Source organism: Lepisma saccharinum, chromosome 17 (assembly GCF_977018435.1).
Source record: "Lepisma saccharinum chromosome 17, izLepSacc3.1, whole genome shotgun sequence".
NCBI lineage: Eukaryota > Metazoa > Arthropoda > Insecta > Zygentoma > Lepismatidae > Lepisma > Lepisma saccharinum.
The window spans coordinates 9,109,697-9,131,692 of NC_139245.1; the positions used below are offsets into that span (position 1 = coordinate 9,109,697).

Genomic DNA, 21,996 nt, shown 5'->3' on the forward strand with positions numbered 1-21,996 from the left:
TGTGAAGTTTTCGATGGCTCTGTTAATGCGCCTTCTCAATTCTGGAAGTGGAGGGATGTAAACGTTGCCCTTGACACAACCCCACAGGAAAATCACACTGTGAGGTCCGGTGAACGTGGTGGCCATATGCAGAATGTGTTGTCTGCGGCTGTTGCAAAACCAATCCATCTACCTGGTAGGCGTTCATTTAGGTATCCCTGGACATCCGTATGCCAATGTGGAGGGCAACTCTTGTTGGAAAATGAACCCCTGTTTCTCCTCTTCCGTGAGCTGTGGTATTAACCAACTTTCCAACATGTCCAGGTACATGTTTCCCGTGATAGTGTTCTCGGCAAAAAAAAATGTGCAAACACAGGTCTCTTAGAAACGGCACAAAACACATTTACTTTTGGTGTGTCACGTTCTAACTCAATGGCTCAGATCCCCATATCTGGACAATGTGCCTATTAACTTTTCCGGATAAATGAAATGTGTCGCTTCATCACTCATGATGATACGTTCCAACAAACCCTCATCCTCTTCGATATTGGCCATCAAATTCTCACAAAACGCAAGCCTCTTTGCTGGATAATCAGGTTGCAGTTTTTGTACCAGTTGCAGTTTGTACGGGAACAACTTCAGTCGCTTCCGTAGAATCTTCCTCACTGTTGATGTTGGTATCTGCGACTGCTGACCGGCTCTCCGCACTAATTTCTGAGGGCTCCGTGTGAAACTTTCATGGACTCTGTCGACAGTCTCTTCACTTACATTTGGCCTTCCTGCACTTCCTTTTCCTTGATGACAGATGCATCTTCTATCGTGAAATTGTTTGAACCACCTACAGATTGACGACACGGGGGGAGCATGACGTCCAAATTGCCATGTAAATGCCCGTCTAACAGCAACAACACTGTCTCTTCGTACATATTTAATCACACACCAGCTATGATCGGTTGCCAGCGCAGCCATTTCTCCAACACCGCTAGAAAACAAAAGAAAAATGAAAAATTAAAATCACATGACAACTTCGAAAACTTCAAACTTCCCTCTTTTAAATGACACTAAGATAGTTTATTGATGTTCAGTATTAGTGAAAATATAGCTTTATGAAATCGTTCAATAATTTGTAACCACGCTGTACTTCAACCAAAAATTTATATGGGAATTCAATAGAGATCATCAACAAATCTTGAAAATGATATTAAATGCATTTGTTATTCATTGAAATGTTATGAATATATTTTATTTAGTTTCTGAATTTTTTTGTTGTCAAATGGTGAAATACTCAAGCTAAAGATTAATTAGCACCAATTGTGGAGCACATGAAATACTTTTGATATGACCAAAGAGAATTTATTTCTCTGGCACACATGTCATGTATGCCATGTAAGGGAGCTTTCAGGCTGAAGTGACATGAGACCGGTAACATACAACATGTGTTCGTTGGAAAGGAACTTGCAGTAACCAAAGCAACATGGAAAGCTGCTTGTGTGTTTCTCAGACTAGACTGTTTTCTAAATGTCACATTGGTGTGTTGTTTGCACATGCAGGGTGAATGTTTTCCTTTAGACTGAAGGGGCCTGGGTCACTTGTCACTTCAGTGTGAAATCAGTGTTTTTCAGACCAAGCTTGTTGCTTTCGTCAAAGCTCCCTAACACAGGCTGTCTTGTATTCATTTCTTTGTTTTGCCAAAAGATTATAACTCAGCGAACTCATACTGATATGCTATCAGGATTTAGAATCATAAGGAAACTCTAGGCTAGTCGACCTTGGACAACAATGTCCAGAAACTACTTGTCAGCATACTTGCCTAGCTACCCATTTTCTGTGTTAGGCTCATAACTTTTCAGTCACACCACGTAAAAGTTGCAGGTCAGTTTTCTTAACTCACATCAATGAATAGTCTAATATTCAATAATTCAATTATATTCTATATTAAGGATCCCTGTGATGTTGGTGGGGGCATGCTGTCACTACCAATGTGATAAATCTTAACTGTAGTACTGTATTTGAGGAGAATAGGATTACAAGAAAAAAATATGTGAAAAATAAAAATAATATATTTGTCAATTGCAATGTATTAAGACAAACCTTGAAATTACTTTCACAGTGATTTGTTCAGGTAGATTAGCCCTAACAAGGTAGTTACTTCTTAACTTCTCTGTTTTCAAGTGTTCCATGGTATGGTGTAGGGGTGTGTGGGTCAGATTTTTTTTTTGGTTCGGGATGGGAAATTTTTTTAATAGAGTCATTTGGGACTTGGGAAAAAAATCGCCATTTCCCAACGAAGTCAGGAAATTTTCAGGATGGGAAATGTTCGAAATTTCCCTAAGCTCTGAAAAATCTCGAATTCTACATCATTTTCAACTTAAGTGATTGTTTTTGCATTTCTGGAACAAAAACAATTAATTTCCAATAAGTTCCAGACACTTGCAATGCAGAATACGTCGAGAATTAACAACTTATTAAAATAGCCATTCGGTATTTCCCGACTGCTCGGAATCCCGAAAATTCAGGAAGTTATTTCTCAAAGTCAGGATTGGGATGGGAAATTTTTTTTCCGATCCCGGTCCCAACTTTTCAGGATCTTGCATACCCCTAGTATGGTGAGATCAATGAGATAATGTTTGTTACAAATTTCTTAAGAAAATTAATAATGTTACAAACACAGTTCACGAGCTTCTCCCTATTTAATAGGAACTAGCATAGTTATAATATGTTTGTATGTTAAAATACAGCATGTCCCAAAATTATTATCAGGGTTTCATAGTCGTTTAATTTCCTTCATATGTGGGGTACAAGGACAAAGCTTATATGGGAGTAAACAACAGCTCAAGAAGTTTACATAGTATTCCTTACAAATGTTCAATGTGAGTATATTTTGTGACACGGCACACGTCCATCCGGTAGTCCAATGCTTCTCGATGCTGTTGTTCAACACCAGTTTGAAAGTTATTAGATGATGAATGGATGAATGTTGTTATCGGATGGAGGATCACTTCCAAAAAATCACCATCGAAGTGCTCTCTCAACTGAAACAACAAAACCACACCTTGAGAATTCAATAATACAAAATGGACTTCTGCACGGGAGTCTTCTTGTAATACACATATGCCACTGTGACTGATGAGAAACAAATGATAGGGTAACAAACTTCCACAGTCGTTCTTATCGTGCCTGTACATGTACATCGCACGACCGTCAAAACACGGTGGAGACATTTTAGAATGAACACACTGGAATTTCAGTCCTCATTTATTGGAAATAATTTGCCTTGGTAAGTACTGTAAATACTTTTTACAGCATCGCAAGTATCATTATTCTTTTGTATTTTCCTCAAGTAAGACTGGTTAAGTCAGTAAGTTAAGGTCCTGGCAACCCTGCCACATGCCCCTGGAACTTATTTCAGAGTGGTCATTTGTTGTGTTGGGTTGCATACATACAGGATATATTTTAAGAGCTTATAGCGCAGAAACTAAGCGAATAGTAACTTGTTTTCATGATATCTACCAGCACCCTAACGTTGTTTTGCAACACCCTGTATATACATATTTAAATGTATGTATGTATATACATAACATATACCCATCAATGCAATGAAACTAAAACAGATAAAATTAGGTTTTTCTTTCACGACTTAACTTTCATCAAGGCTTTTGCCCCCCCCCCCCCCCCCCGTCAGAGGATCTGCTCACGCCTATGCCAGATTTCTGTTTCATAAATCAATTTTTTAAATAAGCAACACCATATGTTCAATTTCTGGGATTATATAAAATTTCAGAAGTACAGAAAAAGAACATAGTGGGTCCCCTACACCTTGGAAGGGGGGGGGGGGGGGCTTCTGCTATGCCACTCATGGGAGACAAGGCATTCTCTCTGTCTCAACCTTTTCTATTTAGATCATTCTGTGCAGGCCCGTAGCTAGAGAGGGGGAGTTGCCCCCCCCCCCCTGAGAGCCTGCTTTGCCTCCCTGTGAAACCTATTCCTACCTGGAATTCTCACTAATCTTTACAATTATGTCCTCTATTACATAACAAAGACACATTGATTTTGTGATTTATTAAGGTGTGTGGGATTCCGAATAGGTGGTACTAGGATTAGGGGGAGAAAATCCCTTCCTGATTCAGACTTCGGGGAATGATTTCGTAATTTTCAGTATCTAGAACAGTTGTGACATTTTGAGTAGTCTTGTATTAAAGGTGCCTAATGTGTTTGGGTGTTTTTCTTGGATGTGTTGCTATGAAGTTTGAACTGCTTAATATTTTGTTTCCGAAGTTACCTTTTGGTAAGAGTGATTCATGTGGTAGAGAGAGGGAGAGGATATTTGTTTTGTTACTTAGCATTGCCTTTCTGCCACTTCGAGCTAATCGTGACAATGAGTGATGACGTGAAATTGATAAAGAGACACTCCCAAACAGTGCTGCATCCACAGCAGGGGGCAGGGACATTATCCCCCCCCCCAATCTTTGATGGAAGTCCAATCTAGGGGGGCAAACATTGAAGTAAAGAAACATGACAAGCAGAACAAATGGATACTCAAGATGGAATTAGTTTTCAAGTGTTTCTTGCATTTTTCTTCCAGATGGCCAAAGGCACTTGCAGGGGGCACAGAGGTGCAATTGCCCCCTCGATTTCAAATTTTATACAAATAATGGTACATTTCGTAAAAATTTCCTTGCTCGCATGTGCAAGATCTGCTATTCTTATAGTCCAAAGCCCTGGGAGCCAAAATGATCTAAATGAAAAAAAAAAAATGTTAAAGAGAATGCCATGACACTCCGTGAAATTATTTGTGCCCTATTAAATCAATATTGTTTTCAGTTTGCAAATATTTGGATCCACAAATTTTCCTGCTCGCTTCAATCCCAATCTGATTCTTCTCTGCAACGCATTCTAAATTATACGAGATAGAAGTAAAGCCAAATATATACTTCAGATTGTTGCTGCTTAAATGAAGGAACAATTATTGTGAGGAAAAGGAGCACACACATTTGAGAGAATTTGGCGGATGAATTGATCATGTAATGTATTTAAATAATATATATATATATAATTTTTAGATCCAAATTTTTGCAAACTGATTTAATATGGTACAAAAAATTTCGTGGAGCACGATGACATCCTCTTTTGCATTTTTTTTTTTTCATTAAGAATAAGATCGGTCGGCGCCCAGGACAAACTCCCGCCGCCCCCTAGCTGCGTCTCTGAATTTGACAATACTGCAAGAAAATGAGAAAATGCGAGCGAAGCGAGCAAGAAAATTTTACGAAATGTATTTTTATTTGTTTAAAATTTGATATCGAAGGGGGCAATTGCCCGTCTGTGTCTCTGCAGGTGCTCCTGGCCGTCTGGAGTCTGCTGCCACGCACGTGTCAGCAGTAAGAATAAGCTTCAAATTTACTCCTGCCACGTAATTCGTCTGCTGAGAGGATATTACAAATCTTAAGAACAGTTTGAGACGAGAGAAATACAAGTTTATGATTAGTGGGAATGAATGTACAGGGAATTTAGAACCTTTTTCTTTAGAAAGCATTTAGCGATATTATTTTAATGCTAACAGAACCTAACATAACTACGAGAGCATTTAGGTTTATTATTAGAAGAATGCTAAGGGACATACTCTTAAAACATTTTTGTGAAAGTAATCGCTACAACTTCACAGTGGCCGCGGTGGCTCAGTCGGTAACGCGTCTGACTACCATGCTAAAGGTCCCGGGTTCGATCCCCGGCCGGTTCAAATCCGGGAACTTTTCTAACGATGGAAGCGGCCCCGGCGCCCACCCAGCGTCGAATAACATGGGTACCTGGGGAAACCTGGGGGGTAAAGGCGGTCAGGGGCGTGGTGCTGATCACATCACCCCCACTCACGACCGGATCAAGAAAGTGTGGGGCGTTACCCCCACACCCCCTATACGCCTTCATGGCGTGGTGCTACGCACAGGGGAACACTTTACTTTTTTTACTTTACAACTTCACAGTATGTGTTACAGACGTGATTACATACATAGCATGATGAAATCACGATAAGACAAAGACCGAGTCTGCTGCCACGCGCATGTTTTTTGAGGTTCCAGCAGAAAAACAACGTGGCAGCAGACACTACCAAGAAAAAAATAATGCAACAAAGACGAGAAAACTAATTCCATCTTGAGAATCATTTTGTCCTTCTACTCTTAGATTATCTTAGACTTGCTTTTTTGTACCTCAATGTTTGGCCCCCTAGAATTGATTTCCGTTCAAGGTTGGGGCCAGGCAATACCCATTGTACTCCTGTGGTTTCGCCACTGCACTCCCTCCCCCCTTAGTTGCTTTGAACTTTAATCTGCTTCAAAATACTGAATTTCCTCTCCCCTTAGATATCTAATGTCAACTTAAAAGTATATATTTCACAAGTATAATTTGATTTCAGTCATAGTAATTTATATTTTGCGATAATTTCAAATTCAAGTGTTTTTTTTGAGAGGGCAACACTATTACCGGGGCAATATACCCCACGGGAAAATTCCTTGGTTGTCCCTCCATGGAAAAAATCTGAAACCTATGTCCCAAGATGACGTCAGAACGCGAGGTTACTCTCGCGTTGTGCGATAAGGGGACCCAAACTCTAGCATATGTTTAGGTAGATTTAAAACTATTGCGTATACACCGTAATTGTTGACATTACACATTAACTATCATTGAATACATTTTGCTTTCATTTATCTGAGCAATTGCAGTAAATATCAATTAATCTCTATAACCTCTAACAGTTATTATTAGTTAGTTTTCTTGTTACAAGTTTGTTGTAACTTTCTTTTAGACAATCAAGGTGTATTAAAATGATAAAGGATAGTTTCTTGCTTGCAACGCGTACGTAAACGTGTCTTCTGGTTCCGCAGAAAGTTGTGTTAAATGTGTCAAGAAAAAGAAAGTAACGGTGTCATCTTAATGTGAAAGCTATTTTAATGGAAGTAGACGACAACACTCTACTTAGGAAGAAGTTTAGTTTATGTGGAGTTTCAGTTGTTTAAGATAATTTTTATTTACACTCCCTTGATAGTAATGGCATCGGGAGAGTGGGAAGTAGTAGGTAAAGGCAAAAAGAACAAGCAAAATGGACAAGTTGGCAGCAGTCTCAGCAAAAGCGAAAGGAAGAAATTTGCTGAAAGTGCACCGAAAGTAGAGGACGTCTGTAAGTAAACAATGCAGTGAAATCTTTCCCCCCAAAACTGGTTGATCATAACAGTATTTAGGCATTACTGTACGCTGAAAGCGCAGATGCTCGCGAAAACTACTTTTCAAATCATAATTTCTCCGGCAATAATACTTAGTGAAGGTTTTAACTATGCCATTTAGTTTCTCCATGCTTAGAACTTACTTGCACAAACATCTCTAGTATTATAAAGCACTTCCTCAAACTATTTGCGAAAAGTCATAAAGTATTCGGGACGTTAACCCTAATTAGTTTTACCATACTTCAAACGCACTTCCACACTCATTTCCAGTAAAAGGTAAAGTTTCCCGTGCATATAGCACCTTGCCATGAAGACATATTTGGGGGATGTGAGGGTAGGGCACCATAAGTTCTCAATCGCTGCCATTTTGGATGTGTGATCAGCAACACGCTCCCGTTTACCCGCAGGTATCCATTGATTTGAGGCTGGGTGAGCTTCATACCTGCTTTTTGCAGAAACAAGGCCGGAAATGGGTAACACTTTACTATACTGGAGACTGATTTCTTCAAATTTACAGGAGAAAGTACTTACACAAATCGGTACTAATTTACTATCCTTCGGACACATTTATTTATTTTTACAGAAGAAACTACTTACCGTAATTAGTTCCTGTAGCATTGTCGAACATCGGGAAGGTGTTTTGTGTGATGTGGGAATGTTTCATAGCTGAAATTCATGTTGTTTGTTGAAAATTAATTCTCCGACGGAGATAGCGTTTGGCGTGTACATCTTCCTACACCATCACGTTCGTACACCGTCGTGATTGTGTTTTGTTGATATGTAGTGTTTCAAACTGTCTGCGTTTGCGACGAGAGTTAGAACGGTATTGTGTAACACCGGGAAGGTGTTTTGTGTGAAATTCAGGTAAGTTTTCCGTATCCTGGAAACGGATTTCTTCAAATTTAAAAGTTTGGGGCTCATTTGGGGGCAGGTGACTCCAGACAATTTCTAACATGCCCTTAACAGGGAGTCTATAGAAACAGGCGGGGCTGCGATAGCGGTTGGGGGCAGTAGGTCAATTACCCCAGGGGCGGAGCCCGGAACCAGTGGAAAATTTCGACTCTAAAATTTGAAACGCAAATAGTGAAGATTCAATTACTTTGATCAAAAAAACGTCAATACACCTTAAGGAATGTTCCGCGAAGCTGATAGCCGCACGAAGCATTGGCGCGTGGATAGGTTAGTTCAGTTAGGTTGAGATAGATAGTTAAACTTTGGTGTCGGGCATTTCTTGGGTTCCGAAGGTTGAAACACTGCATAACAATTGAAAATCGAGAAAAGACAAGGCCGATGCATCATCCCGACGCGTCATTATTTACGAAGGTGTCCACGCCATATTGTGTGTGAGGGAAGCGGAAAGGTAGGAGAAAGAAGTACTCATAATGTGAAAAATTGCTCTTACTTTGATCAAAGCAACATTAATAAACCTTCAGGAATGTTCCGCGAGGCAGATACGTAAGTACGAATGTCAAAAATTTGACAAAAGACAAGCACGACGTGCGATTATGTAGGAAGGTGTACTCACGATATTGTGTCTGAGGCAAGCAAAAAGACGTACCAGAAAGACGTACTGGTAATGTGAAAAATTGCAATTAATTTTATGAAAACAACGTTAATACACCTTCAGGAATGTTCCGCGAAGCACATACGTAAGTACGAATGTGAAAAAGTGATGAAACGAAAAAATTAGAGGTGTCCGAAGTGATAAATAGTAAATTGTTACCTTCGCTTCTGTAACACACAATATGGCGGTCACAGCATCGTGGATCAGTGGGTATACAGTGTTTCCAACCTTCTTAACCGAAAAATACACCACACACCATTCACGGTAAGGTTCGGTTAGGTTAGGCAAACATAGTTAAGATTGTGGGTCGTAATAATATCAGGAATGCACATTTCGTTTTTTGATCTTCTTGCAAAACAATGGCGTGGTTGGAAACACTGACAGGAGGTTATGTCATCACACGTGTAGAGGAAGGAAAGAACAGCAAAGACAATTGTGCGTCTGAGAGATATTTTCCGTGAAAAACACATGAATTCCCACTCAAGCACATTCAACGATGAAAGAAAATGCCTCCAGCAACTATCTAAATGCTAGAAAAACTCATTTCAGTAAGTACTTTGTTGTGTAAAAATGAAGAAATCCGTTGTTCGGAGATGCAATTGTTACCGTAACGTTTACATAACGTGGATTCTTTTGGTGGTCCAAATTTTATGTATTGGAACAGGAATTTTTTAAGAATGTAGCATGTTCACCACAACAAATGTTCTACTTAAAGCTAAATAATATTGCAAACACTTCATTGAACATATTAAGACTCCTATTAGCACTTGTCACGATCACACATGTAAAGTTGCATCGCAATGTTTGTTTCGAGACATAAGCCTAACAAATAACTGGAAGTATATTTGTTTAGGGGAAGGGGGGGATTCATGTTCATTGATGTAAGTAAAGCATGCTTTGCATGTGTGTTTGTGTGCTCCTGCCTGGGCACACACACACACATATATATATATATATATATATATATATGGAGCGATTTTACAATACAGGGAATTTCTCCATTTTGTTTGAAATTCGGCATACTCACTAATTTTGGCCCCCTAATCACGAATCTGCAGTCAAAATTTGGTGCTCACACGTGGAAATAGCAAAGTAATCGAAATTAAGTTCTTATTTCCACACCCTCGATTTCCGAATTTCCCGCCGGTTCCGGGCTCCGCCCCTGGGGTAATCGACCTACCGCCCCCAACCGCTATCGCGGCCCCGCCTCCGCTCCGCTCCGGCTTCCCGCCTATATCTATAGACTCCCTGTTAAGGGCATGTTAGAAAGTGGCCGGATTCACCTGCCCCAAATAAGCGCCAAATTTATACGTGAGCGCCAAATTTTAAGTGCAGATTCGTGATTAGGAGACCCAAATTAGTAAGTAACCGAAAATTCAAACAAATTGGAGAAATTCCTTGTATTGTTAAATTATACCATATATATATATATGGTACTACTTTACTATACCGGAGACACCTATCAATGATTTATTTCGCAATCTTTTACATTGCTAACGTACTCTTCTGCATTGTGGAACATTTCTTGAGGTGAAATAATGAATTTATAACGAAAATAATGTCTATTTCTTACATTAACGAGTGCTTACTGTTGTTCCTTATTTCCCACAAACCATCCATGGGTAGCCCCAAAAACCATTGGCGTTAGCCCAAAAATTCACGATAGCCCCACGAACCATCACGGGGACGAGGTATGCCTACTAGGTTAGGTTAGGCCTGTTAGGTTAAGTTCCATTAGCACTCCTTTCGTTCAATTTAGCATATATGGACAACATTGTGGCGGCAGCAGCAATAGCACATCGGAAATAGATTTTCGTAGAAAACCACATGCATTAGCATTAAAATGGATCAAAACTACATTCCTGAACATCAACAACGCTACAGAAAATGATTTGCGTAAGTACTTTCTCCTGTAAATTTGAAGAAATCCGTCTCCGGTATAGTAAATATATATAGGATAAAAGGAAGGAGGGCCACAAGGGCTAAGTAAAAAGTGAGAGAGAGGAGTCACTCACCGGACACAGAAAAAATTCAAATTTTCGTAATGGTATGTCACATCTTCAGGAGTAGAGAGACGTTGTAGTACTTGGTGACAAGAAGGAAGAGTAAACATGACATGCTTGTGTTGACAGTGCCACAAAAAAATATATAGATGGTTCTTTCGCCAGGCTTGTCGAAAACTGTGCGTGGTGGGGGCAGGGTTGGTTGGGGAAAGGTGGTGGTGAGGGTGAGGATAGGGGATGAGGGGTGTTACTGGGTGGCCTTGTTGAGGCCTGGGGGTGTGGTAGCATGCATGGTCGATATGTAGGCCCTCTCCCATCTTCTACGTATTGAGGTGTTGGTGGATTGGGGTAAGGAGTGGACGATGGTTACCTGGAAGCAGTCTTTAAAAGGGATATTGTGGTGATTGGTATGAATGGCAACAGCAAAGTCCAGGTTTTGGGTAGAGGAGCGGTGGTTGTTTATGTGCATCAACACTTTTTTTTTTTTTTTTTTTTTTCGGGACCTAGCAACACTGCAGGCCATGCTTACTGTTCCTTCTTGGCACCATGTACTACAACGTCTCTCTCACTAAGTAATCCATTGTGGGTCTGTATCATGTACATTTATAAATGCAACTAATTCAAATTATGTTGAACAGGCACATGCATGATCGAAAAACACTTTAACATGAGCATAAAATTGTAAGCATTATTTGGATTTTGATTGCTAGTCTGATGTTATTTTGATGTTCTTTTTTAACTATTATATCGCCGGCCCCTGTGGCGGAGTTGTTAGCACATCGCGCTACGACGCCAGGGGTCCCGGGTTTGAATCCTGACTTTGGCATGGATATTGGTGAGTTTCCATTCATCAGTTTCATCATATCACTCATCCCCATCTTCGCAAATTAGCCAAAAGTGGGACAAAAAGCAAAGTAAAATAAATCAAATCAAATTAACTATTCTATTGGCAGTTTTTATGTTTTATTCCAGTGCCATTAAGCCAAGTACAGACTCTGTATAATGTGTTTGACATTAATAAGGAAAATAAAGAAAATCAGAAACCAGCAGAAAAAAGTCCAAAGGCGAAAGAAAATAGTAATGCAAAGAACAATCAGAAAAAGCAGGAGGAAAAAAAGAAAGATGTAAAAGCCAAAACTCCAAAATCTCTGGAAGCTGCAATTGATATGGTAAGTTTTGTAGTGTAGATGTATATACATATTTCAGTATTATTGTGTAGAAGGAAGAATATTATTTGTTGTTCAAATATCTTACTCAACAACTAGTTTATTGTTTTGCCTGCAGTCAGAACTAAATGCCTGGCCCTTTTTATTTTGTAACTGACTTCGAAATGTGTATACACATGTAAGGTGGCTCAAATATGTTCTAAAATAGTAATATTTCTTAGAAATTTCCACTCATAATCTGTTTGTATTTGCCAAACACCGAATTAATCTGATTAATTTAGATTTTTATTGTTTAACGAATATCCACAAATATTTTGACAATGAAATTGCACTTTATTGTTCATTTTACTAAACATCAAGAAATTGGAATTTGAGACAGCTATTGTGACAAAATGTTTTCACTAACTGCTAGAAGGTTTGTAATAAGCTGTGAATGCTATCAATTTTATTTTTCAAAATTTTTAATCACTACAAAAGTGAAAAATAATGTTTATATATTTCATACGTGGATATTTTTAAAATTGGACTCTTAATATAGCTACTAGATTTTCAATTTGCCAACTAAGTTTTAATGCATTAAGAACCAAATGCACCTAAGTTTTATGATACAATTTTGAACCCTTACACATATAAGGCATGTTATTAATTTGTAGTCATGGTGATTTGAGTTTGAGATTGGTGTAATGGCTTTCTTGTAATAAAATGTAAAGTACAAGAATCAAGTAAGTTCAGTGGTGTTCATATGCTAATACCATCATTTATTACAAGAATGTAATAACAAATCTGTAGCCAAGAACCTCTTTATTTCTGTGCGGACAACATTTATATATATCCCTCTTCAGTAACCCAGGAGATACAAGAAAAATATTAGGGTACAATATATGCTTGGGTTCAAATTCTACTTGAGCTTCCTTTCCTAAAAAACGAAGATGCATGACTTATAGGTTGAGAAAATACAGAAGTTTTAGCCACTATTAGTAATTCAAGAAAAAATTGTGCCTCCCCGATGGTGTAGTGGTAGCATTGTTGCCTTGTAATCAAAAAGTTCCAGGTTCGATACCCGGTGGAGCCACATAGTGCATGAAGTGGACTTAAAACACCAAGTCAATCAATCAAAATTGTTGTATGATTTTGACAAACTTTTGATGTTGAAGAACACTGATATCTCACTTGTCTCTCTGTTTCAGCTTGATGTGAAAGAACTCTCTGCTCGCTATCAGAGCATGCAACTTCAGTTTAGAGACAATCCACTTATTTGGATGAAGGATTTGTCAACGTACTTGAATCTGAAACTGTCCGTGGAACATACTGATATGATCTTCTCATCTAAGCCGAACAATTATCCTCTCTGTTTGCTGAGTGATGAAGCCAAGCATATCCTGTTGAATGCTGTTAATGATAGTGCTGATGTAATGCAAACATTTTATGAGTACTGTTTGCTTGCAATGGCTCAGGAATTAACCAAAGGTGTGTCTCTCGTGGACTTCAAGTATATGTGTTTCAACTAGGGGTGTGGGAGACTGAAATTTTTAGGTTGATATGGGATTTTTTTTTCATCACAACATTCGGGATGGGAAAGATTTGCAATTTTCTGACCAAGTCTGTATGGGAAATGTTTGAAATTTCCTGTCACTGTGGAAATCTCGAATTCTACATGCCATTTTGCCCTTGAATAATGGCATCTCTGGAGTAATCATTAATGATTTCCACCAAGTTTCAGGCACCTACAGTGCAGAAAATATCAAGAATTTACCACTGTTAAAAATGACTATTTGGAATTTCCCAACTGCTTGGGATCCTAAAAAGTTGGGAAATAATTTCCTGAAGTCAGGATTGGGACGGGAATTTTTTTTTTTTCCCAATCCCCAGTCCAACTTTTCGGAATCCTGCACACCCCTAGTTTTAAATGATATAATTTACAATTATGTACAGTCACGGACACTTCTGGGTTATAACAATTCCATTAACTTTCAATTGAATCGTTATAACCCAGAAGTGTCCATGATTGTACAATGATGAAAATATGACATGAATAGTTGGTTCTAGAAATGTGCTTTAACACTTTCTTGAATGAATGTTTGCATAACTGCTTGTTTCACATTTTAAAAAGTATTCACAATTGTTTCTGTTTCCAATACTCATTATTGGCCTCTTTTCAAGGCCTTCTTCAGCATCTCCAAGAATTTTAAAACTTTTAAAAACTCGCAATCTTGGTTAAAAGGTAAAATCTTTGTCACACAAATGTTGAAAGATATCAACAAACTAAAGGAGTGCTGTCATACAAGGCAGTGGGTAAAATTTCCTTCTGGATGTGCAGGATGTCCTCTGAACAACACTGCACGTGCCTGGTAGGTTTCTTTCCTCCTTCCTCCTCTTCCTTGCAAGAGGCATCAGGTGAACAAAATGTGCTCATCGTGCCGAACTCAGCAGAACGCATTGGATATTTTGCTCTTGTATTTGGAAATTTTTTATATTAATACAGCCCTTTGTTTCTTGTATTTTGGTCTCATTGTGCAACATTTTACATGTGTGTTCTTCACATGTCCAGCTTGATTCGTTAACATGCCTAGAAGGAAATTACCCATTGCCTTGTGTGATAGAGTACTCCTCAGTTTGCTGCCAACCTTCCTAGTGTACCCTTTGAAGCTTTTAACTAATGTTAGTTTTTCAAGTTTTAATCTACTTGTAGAGCCCTTGAACGAGTCCTAAAATGTAAAAATTATTTTCTTATATTCTTATCGGGATGTCTACCAGTGAAAATCCTGGAAAAGTCTGTGCGTTTTCTTTTTCTGGACAAGATATGGAAATTTACTGGATTTCTGGAAAAATCAGCATTTTTGTAGTCAGTAAAAGTATGCTTTTGAACGAACAAAGAGAAGAAAGGATAAGCAAGAAATCAAAATTTGTTGTGGACAAGCTATACTTCAGTTTGATATACGGAGTATTACTATAGTTACAGTAGAAATTGTACATTAAATACTCTCAGAAAAAGTAATGTTTGAACTATTTTTCATGTAGAAGGCTGCTACAGTAAGTGGCTATTGGAGTTTACCAATTTGTTGTTGCAATTTTTGGGTTGTGTTTGGTAGGTATTGTGATTAATACACATATAACTCAATTTTAATATAATTATGTATTATTTGTGCTATAATTTTTGTGAATTTTCATGTAAAGAGTTTCATTAACCATAAGTCAATACATGCCAAGTATTATGTACAAAATTTACCCCTGGTACCAACAGCCAATTATCGGTTTCCCCTTTTGTTATAACTTTTACATGTAAAGTGAATTTTGATGAAGTTGGATTCTATTACGAAGAGAAATGTTCCATGGATATCTTTCTTATGTACACTTTTATTTACACCCCTCCCCTTCTCTGTATATACATGTTTACGTTATTAACCAATTGCTCCAGGTTGTCTTTTGCCCCATTACCGAGGAATACACTTTTCCAGACTTTGCTCTATCTTTACTATTTACCATAGCGCTAACTCACTCTCGCAGTTTATCACGCAAGAGTCTCTACGCAGTTCTCTCAATAAGTGCTGTACATGTGAGACAAGCTACGAGCACACTATATATCATAGCACTAACCTCCCCCCCCCCTTTCAGTTTAGCACACATAGGTTTGTACGTACGATGCTCACTCTTTAAGTATCCATCTGGCTCTGTGTAACTCTATAAAAAAAACTGTCTCAATCCATCGGGCCCTGTATCTGTATGCGGCAACTGTTGGGACCCGGTATTTATACCTCCGTCAAACTGGTCCACCCCCAACCACTGGGGCAAAGGCCCTATTGTTACCTTTCAAACAGGAAAGCCGTTGAAGGAAAACAACCGTTTGCTTCCCCAGCTACCAAGCAAAAGCAACCTTGGCGAGAGCATTTACAAACATTCAAACTTTTACATATATATTTCCATTTTCCAGCTGTGTGCGTTAAAACCACACAGCAATTCTAAGTGTGCTGTTTAGCTAAAATATAGCAACCTTCTTACACACACACACACACACACACACATGTTTAAATACATGAATTTTCCAAATGACTCGTTCTGGAAAATTTTGGTTCTTAGTCTGGAAAAGTCAGGCAATTTTGATTTTTATGAAATTGTAGACACCCTGTCTTATATTAAAAATATGGTGACATAATCCATTTGTCTATCCTGACATTTCACCCATGCAGAGGTTGCAATTTTTGCCTCTATCCTTAAAATTACTCCAAGTATTCTTTCTTTCTTTCTAAAGCTTTCTAGAGGTGTTTGTTTATCTCCTCCTGCAGACATAACACTCCTAGAACTGGGCACATTTTCCCATGTAACGGCTGCTGGGAAGAAGAACTTGCAAAAATGTTGAATTCCTCTCCATGTCCCTGTGTTTTAAGGTGTACCACACAAAATCATAATTTTGAAATATCCGTGTAGTGCAAAATTGGATATTTTCTAAGAAAATGCAGAAATTGATGACATTTAAATTGGGATCCAAGGGAAGTCTGTCAGTGGTGAAAATGTATAGGCAATTGCATTAATTTAACCTGTACAGGTTTAAACTTGAAACTTAATAGTGTCTCAGTGGTCAGACCTCAACTCATGATCTCACCACCAAGATTCCAGGTTCGAATGTTTCTTTGTGAATGTCTCTTCATTAATTTCATCTACTCATCATTCATCCTAATCTCATGATTAACCACAAACGGCAGAAAAGCAACATAAAATGTGACAAATTTTGTAAGATAAAATTCAGTCCAGAAATTTTCTTTCCAATTTTGAAATTTATAATAAATTAAGCGTAAGCATGTTTTTTTAAATTTCAATGTAACATAAGTTTCGTAAGTTTTTGTGTCACATTCAAGTCAGTAATCTGTAAAAATTAAGTTTAAACACACATCTTGTAGTGGTGTGCTTCATTCAGTTCTTCAACCAATAGCGATTTGGTTTTCTTCAGGAAGCACTAGAAAATTCTTCAGGTAAAATCAAATGAAATTAAAAGGTTAAAAAGTTAAAGTTAATTGAAAAAGAAAGAAAACCTTGCACACAATGTGAGATGCCAACACATTGTGTTTGAATCTGTAACAACTTCAGAACACACACACATGCTTAGATTTAATTTTTTTAAGTAATCATTTATTTCTGACTGTATTGAATTGATGCAGTTTTTAAAATTGATTTCCTTAAAGGAACACTAGTATAAATAAACAAAATGTTTGTGTTTGCAGGAAACAGTGCTCTGGGATACAAACTTATTTTGCAGTTGATAGCTCACAAGTACCCAAAGTTTAGCATCTCAAACATTCCAAAATATATAAGCCTGAGAAATTCTTACCAAAACAGACAACCTATTGGCTTATCTATATTCTGGGCTTTAGGACAAGGTGGCATTAAGGATCTCAGTGTTGGACTTAAAGGTAAGGTGAATTGATATCTTATTTTTCCCGTTTATGCTATGTTCCTTTTTTTATTTGTTTAAGTTTCATGGTCTGCATAATCAGGGTTAATCATTTTGCGCAGGTTTTTTTTTGTTTTTAAACCACCGAAAAAATGGGCAAAACTGGGTTTTTTCCAGATTACACTTAAAAATATAAATTTGTATTGTGTATCTGAATATTGAATTTCTATTGTTTTAGTTGACAATCAGAAACTATTTATTATCTTTTTTATATTCATAAAAAAATATATCACTATATGAATAGAAAGTTGTCACATTTCTGTCAACATAGTTAAAGAATTGTAATGAAGGTCTCACACCTTTCAAATTATTAAAATAAATTACCGTTGGCATATAAGACACACTTTTTTTTCCTTTTAAAATTGCTCAGAGAAAAAAAAGGGTGCATCTTATATGCCGATTCTGTTTTTGATTCCCTTCATTTGTGAAAATTTTCTCTGTTCTGAGTTAGATGATTTCTTTCTTGCTTCCTTGCGGTCTCTGACGAAGAAGATTAAAATTTTTTCTTTCGTAGTTAAATTATGTAAGTTATTTGTTGAATATTTGAAATACTGTGATAAATCTCTTTCCTCAAAAGTGTGTGCAAAAAAGAGGGTGTGTCCTATACACCGACAATTAAGGTAACTAAAATATTGTGTCCAAAAATATTTGAGCCGCCTCAGTGGTGCAGTGGGAGCATTGTCACCCCTTGTAATCAAGAGGTCCTTGGTTCGGTACCCGGTGGAGGCACATAGTGGTTCAGATCCCACTTTAAACCATAGGTCGAGTCCCGGTTAGCCTTACTGTGCATAAAGTGGACTTAAAACACAAACTCAGTCAATCTATCAATCCGAAAATATTTGACCAACAGTTACATTCTAAGCTTCTGGATGGTTTAATGGTTAACATTCTTGCTTTGTAATCAGTTGTAGTCTAAGGTATCACATTTAATTGTATCCAACTTTAAACTGCGTCCATAGCATCTGACCACAGAGTAGAGCAAGTTTCAAGTGGGATGTAGCTACATGTTAAACATTGAAACTGCCACTACTACTCGACACTACGATTAAGTGAATCATGCAAGATAATTTACAATTTAGATGTGTCTTTGTTCGAAATACATAAAAAAATGTTACTTGGTATAGCGGCTTGCCATCTGCAGTTTGAGGGGTGGGCAATTTTATGAGTTGATGTCAGTAACATGCACTTTTCCTTCCTTGTTTGCCTTTGTTATGAAGTTGCTGTACATTTCGTGTGTGTTATTATTATATACAGAAGAGAGTGTGAAACTATAGAGGTCCTAAGTTTGAATGTTTTATAAGATCATTCGTCGACTTCGTCAAATCATCCTCATCATTGCCCTCCACATGTTTACATGCACGGAATAAAATGATACTGAGAAATGACGTTCCTATAGAGATTGGATAAAAACTAGAAAATGAAACAAAAACTACAGCACACCCCAAAAAAATTACTTTCATTTGTAATGTGACGAATGTTTATTCATTATTTTACACTGCAATAATGCTTTGGATTGGAGCAATGCAACGCTGTGGAAGTGATGTGCAAACAGCAGAGTCTGAGATTTACCACACCCTACCATACGCCATGAGCCCATTTACCATGTTAGATGTGCAAAATAATAATTAATATGTGTGAGATACTCATGTGAAACTTCTGGATTTGGATCAAATGTGTTATACAGTGAAACTCCGTTTTTACGTTCCTCAATTTTACATTTTCCCATATTATACATTCAATCTTCATGGCCCCAACAGGGCAAAATGCTAAAAAAAAATTCCCTGATTTTACATTTTCCTGCATTTTAAGTTCCTTTACCTTGGTCCCCTGAAAAACGTAACATTGAGGTTTCACTGTATCAATTTTTTTTGAGAGATCCATCAAATATGGAATTATGAATTTCAAGTTTGCATGTTTCCTTAAAAATTCTATTTTTGAAGTATCTAGTAAAGATCTGCATTTGATTTTTTCCACACAGGTATAAGAATAATTCACTCCAACTATCCAAATCTCAATTCTGTACAACACACTTTATGGTGACATTTTCATTATAATAAGAAAATGGAGTTAAGCATAATTTTCATGTAACATTTATCAACAAATAGGTACATGAATCTTTCCAATGAGGTATATGTGACTGTTCACCTCCCAGTCCCATGGAGTACAATTTTACAAGCACGTGAGGCGAGGCCTCCATATTTTTCATGTGGATAATAAAGTTCAAATCACAAACCCTGAGACCTTCTGTAAACAAAACCACCTGCATGCAGAAAGCATTGCAAACTCATAGAAGTAAAATAATCCACACGAAAATCCAGCGTTGTTACAGGATTCATTACGTAAGGTAAAACAATGGTCAATTTGTAGTATGGGATACGCTGTCGCAAATGACGTCTCACTTTAAACCCAATGCTCTTTCTTTTTTTACTTATTGCTTCACCTTTATGGTTAACTCTTTGCACCAGTAATCATTTCCCATAAATTTGGCTTCTTTCTTGCATGTGAATTGAATATATTTTACTTGCATTTTTTTTAGACAAAATGATATAACATGGTAATGTATATTTCTAAGGATGATATAGATAGGAGTGTATTTGAAATTTGTTTGAAGATTTTATGTAAATTGTATCTTATGTAAATAAAATATATAATGGGCATAAACAGCCATATGCAATGCTGTAAGTCCAATAAATGTATTGATGATGATGATCAAAACAAGACAAAGAAAGTTCGTAAATTTATTGCGGTTGGAAACTTTGACAAGCATCCTAATAACGATTTTTGTTCTGCCAAATATAGTGCACTTCATAAAATAACTTGGTGACATGGCAAGGCAATATAAGTGCAAACATTTTGTAGTAATATGCATTGTAACTTTCAATGAGGTTAGAGATTTGTGTACATAATGGTATTTTATAACATTGGTTATTTTCTAAAAATAAAAATGTGAACAGCAAGGAAGTAATGCAACTTAGTAATATTGCCTGACTTATCCTTAGAAAAATAACATGCCGAGTTCTATGCGTGCGGGAAAGTCTCCGTGTTCTCCGAGCTTGTTTTCAAAACACCAGCATGGACAGCGTTTGAAAAGGGGTGAGAAACAGATTCTACTCAATATTTATGTAACGTTCTGTCAGTGGTATCCTGAGAAACCAGTAAATGAAGTAGTTAAGTTGGTATCCCAGTGCAGTGGTGTGTCAGTGTCTGCAGTTTTAAGGGTTATGAAAGAGAGAATGACCGGGAGAGTAACAATGTATGCAGCTGCATATTCGTCTGATGTTTTGTGAGCGGGTTCTCACATTCAGAGGCTCTTATATAAAATGAATAGGTGAGGCGAACTATGAGTGTAACAGCAGATGATTGCGGTCATGAATCAGCTGATGCGGAGTGATACATCGAATCGGTGAGACCGTTTGTTTACAGAAGGTCTCAGGGTTGGTGATTTACACTTTAGATATATGTTTGTTTTCATGATGGATGCGGTAAATGTGGTTTAGAATTACTTACGTGAAATTTAGAAATTTCGCTTTTCTTTTTCTGGTCTTGGATCTTTTTGAAGATGGGGTGCCAAGTCTGGTGTGCCTGTCCATTGTCCAGGTTCAGTGCTGGTTTCTGTTGGATGATAGCGTGGGTTTCTTTGAGAGCGTTTTCTATGACAGCCAGTTGGATGAAGTATGGATATGGAGGAAATGGTGTGGTTAGTGGAGTGGAGGTGTTGAGAAGGGCCTGATTTTGGATGTTTCTTTTTTGGCATCTTTTACGTGTTCATTAATCCGTTCTTGGACATTGTGGCCTTGTAGATGCCAGGGGATGCAAGTTTGGGTAGGTAGTACCTCTTGAAATTAGGTAGTGCTCGTTCGATTTGGGATATAGGTTTGTGTGCCAGTCGGATGTTGAAAGGTTTGAGGGCCTTGACAAGTTTGCCTGATGTGCTGGGGTGGTATGGTAAAGCGATCCATTTTGGTTTGGGTTATCTCTGTCTCGTGGGTGTCTGAGCTGGGCTTCTGCTTTTCCACACCACATGCATAGCTGGCGTTCGGTGTAACCGTTATGTAGTCCTAATTCAGTTTCACATGCTATTTCATCATGGAGGTCATCTTCTGTGCAACTGTGTGTGAAGGCTCTTCTATAGAAGTTCATTCAAACTCCAGCTTTCTGTTTTGGTGGGTGGTTGGATTTGGCATGGATGTACTGGTTGCCCAAACTTGGTTTCCTGTATACGGACGTGATGAATTTGTCTTGGTGTCGTTGGATGCTGAGGTCAAGAAAGTTGAGTCGGTCATTTTCTTCCCTTTCAACAGTGAAATTTATGTTAGGATGTATGTTGTTGAGGGCAGTTAGGAGATGGTTTAAGTCCTCTTCCTGTTTGTAAATGACCAGAGTGTCATCAGCATATCTTCTGTATCTTATATGCGGAAACTCTGGTTGGGTGAGTATTGACTTCTCTGCCACATGCAGTACAATGTTGGATAGGGGTGCAGAAAGGGGGTTGCCCATCGCTAGACCTTCTGTCTGGTGGAAGAAACTGTCTTCGTACTGGAAATAGTTGTGGGTGAGGCAGACTTGTTGGAGGTTGCAAATTTCATCTGTCACAAATGGGAGCGTGCCATTGCTAAGGAGCCATGTT

The 21,996-nt window shown here is 37.9% G+C and overlaps 1 protein-coding gene across 1 annotated transcript in view; it reads left to right on the forward strand.

Annotated features, from left to right (window-relative positions):
* Positions 1 to 6,811: 6,811 nt before the first annotated feature.
* Positions 6,812 to 21,996, forward strand: part of Tmem214 (Transmembrane protein 214) — an 84,566-nt gene continuing 69,381 nt past the window's right edge. Inside the window, exons 1-4 of the mRNA XM_083138909.1 lie at positions 6,812 to 7,150; positions 11,733 to 11,929; positions 13,114 to 13,393; positions 17,140 to 17,328. Coding sequence (XP_082995035.1) covers positions 7,021 to 7,150; positions 11,733 to 11,929; positions 13,114 to 13,393; positions 17,140 to 17,328 — 796 coding nt within the window. The 5' untranslated portion in view covers positions 6,812 to 7,020. The remainder of the gene's footprint in view (positions 7,151 to 11,732; positions 11,930 to 13,113; positions 13,394 to 17,139; positions 17,329 to 21,996) is intronic.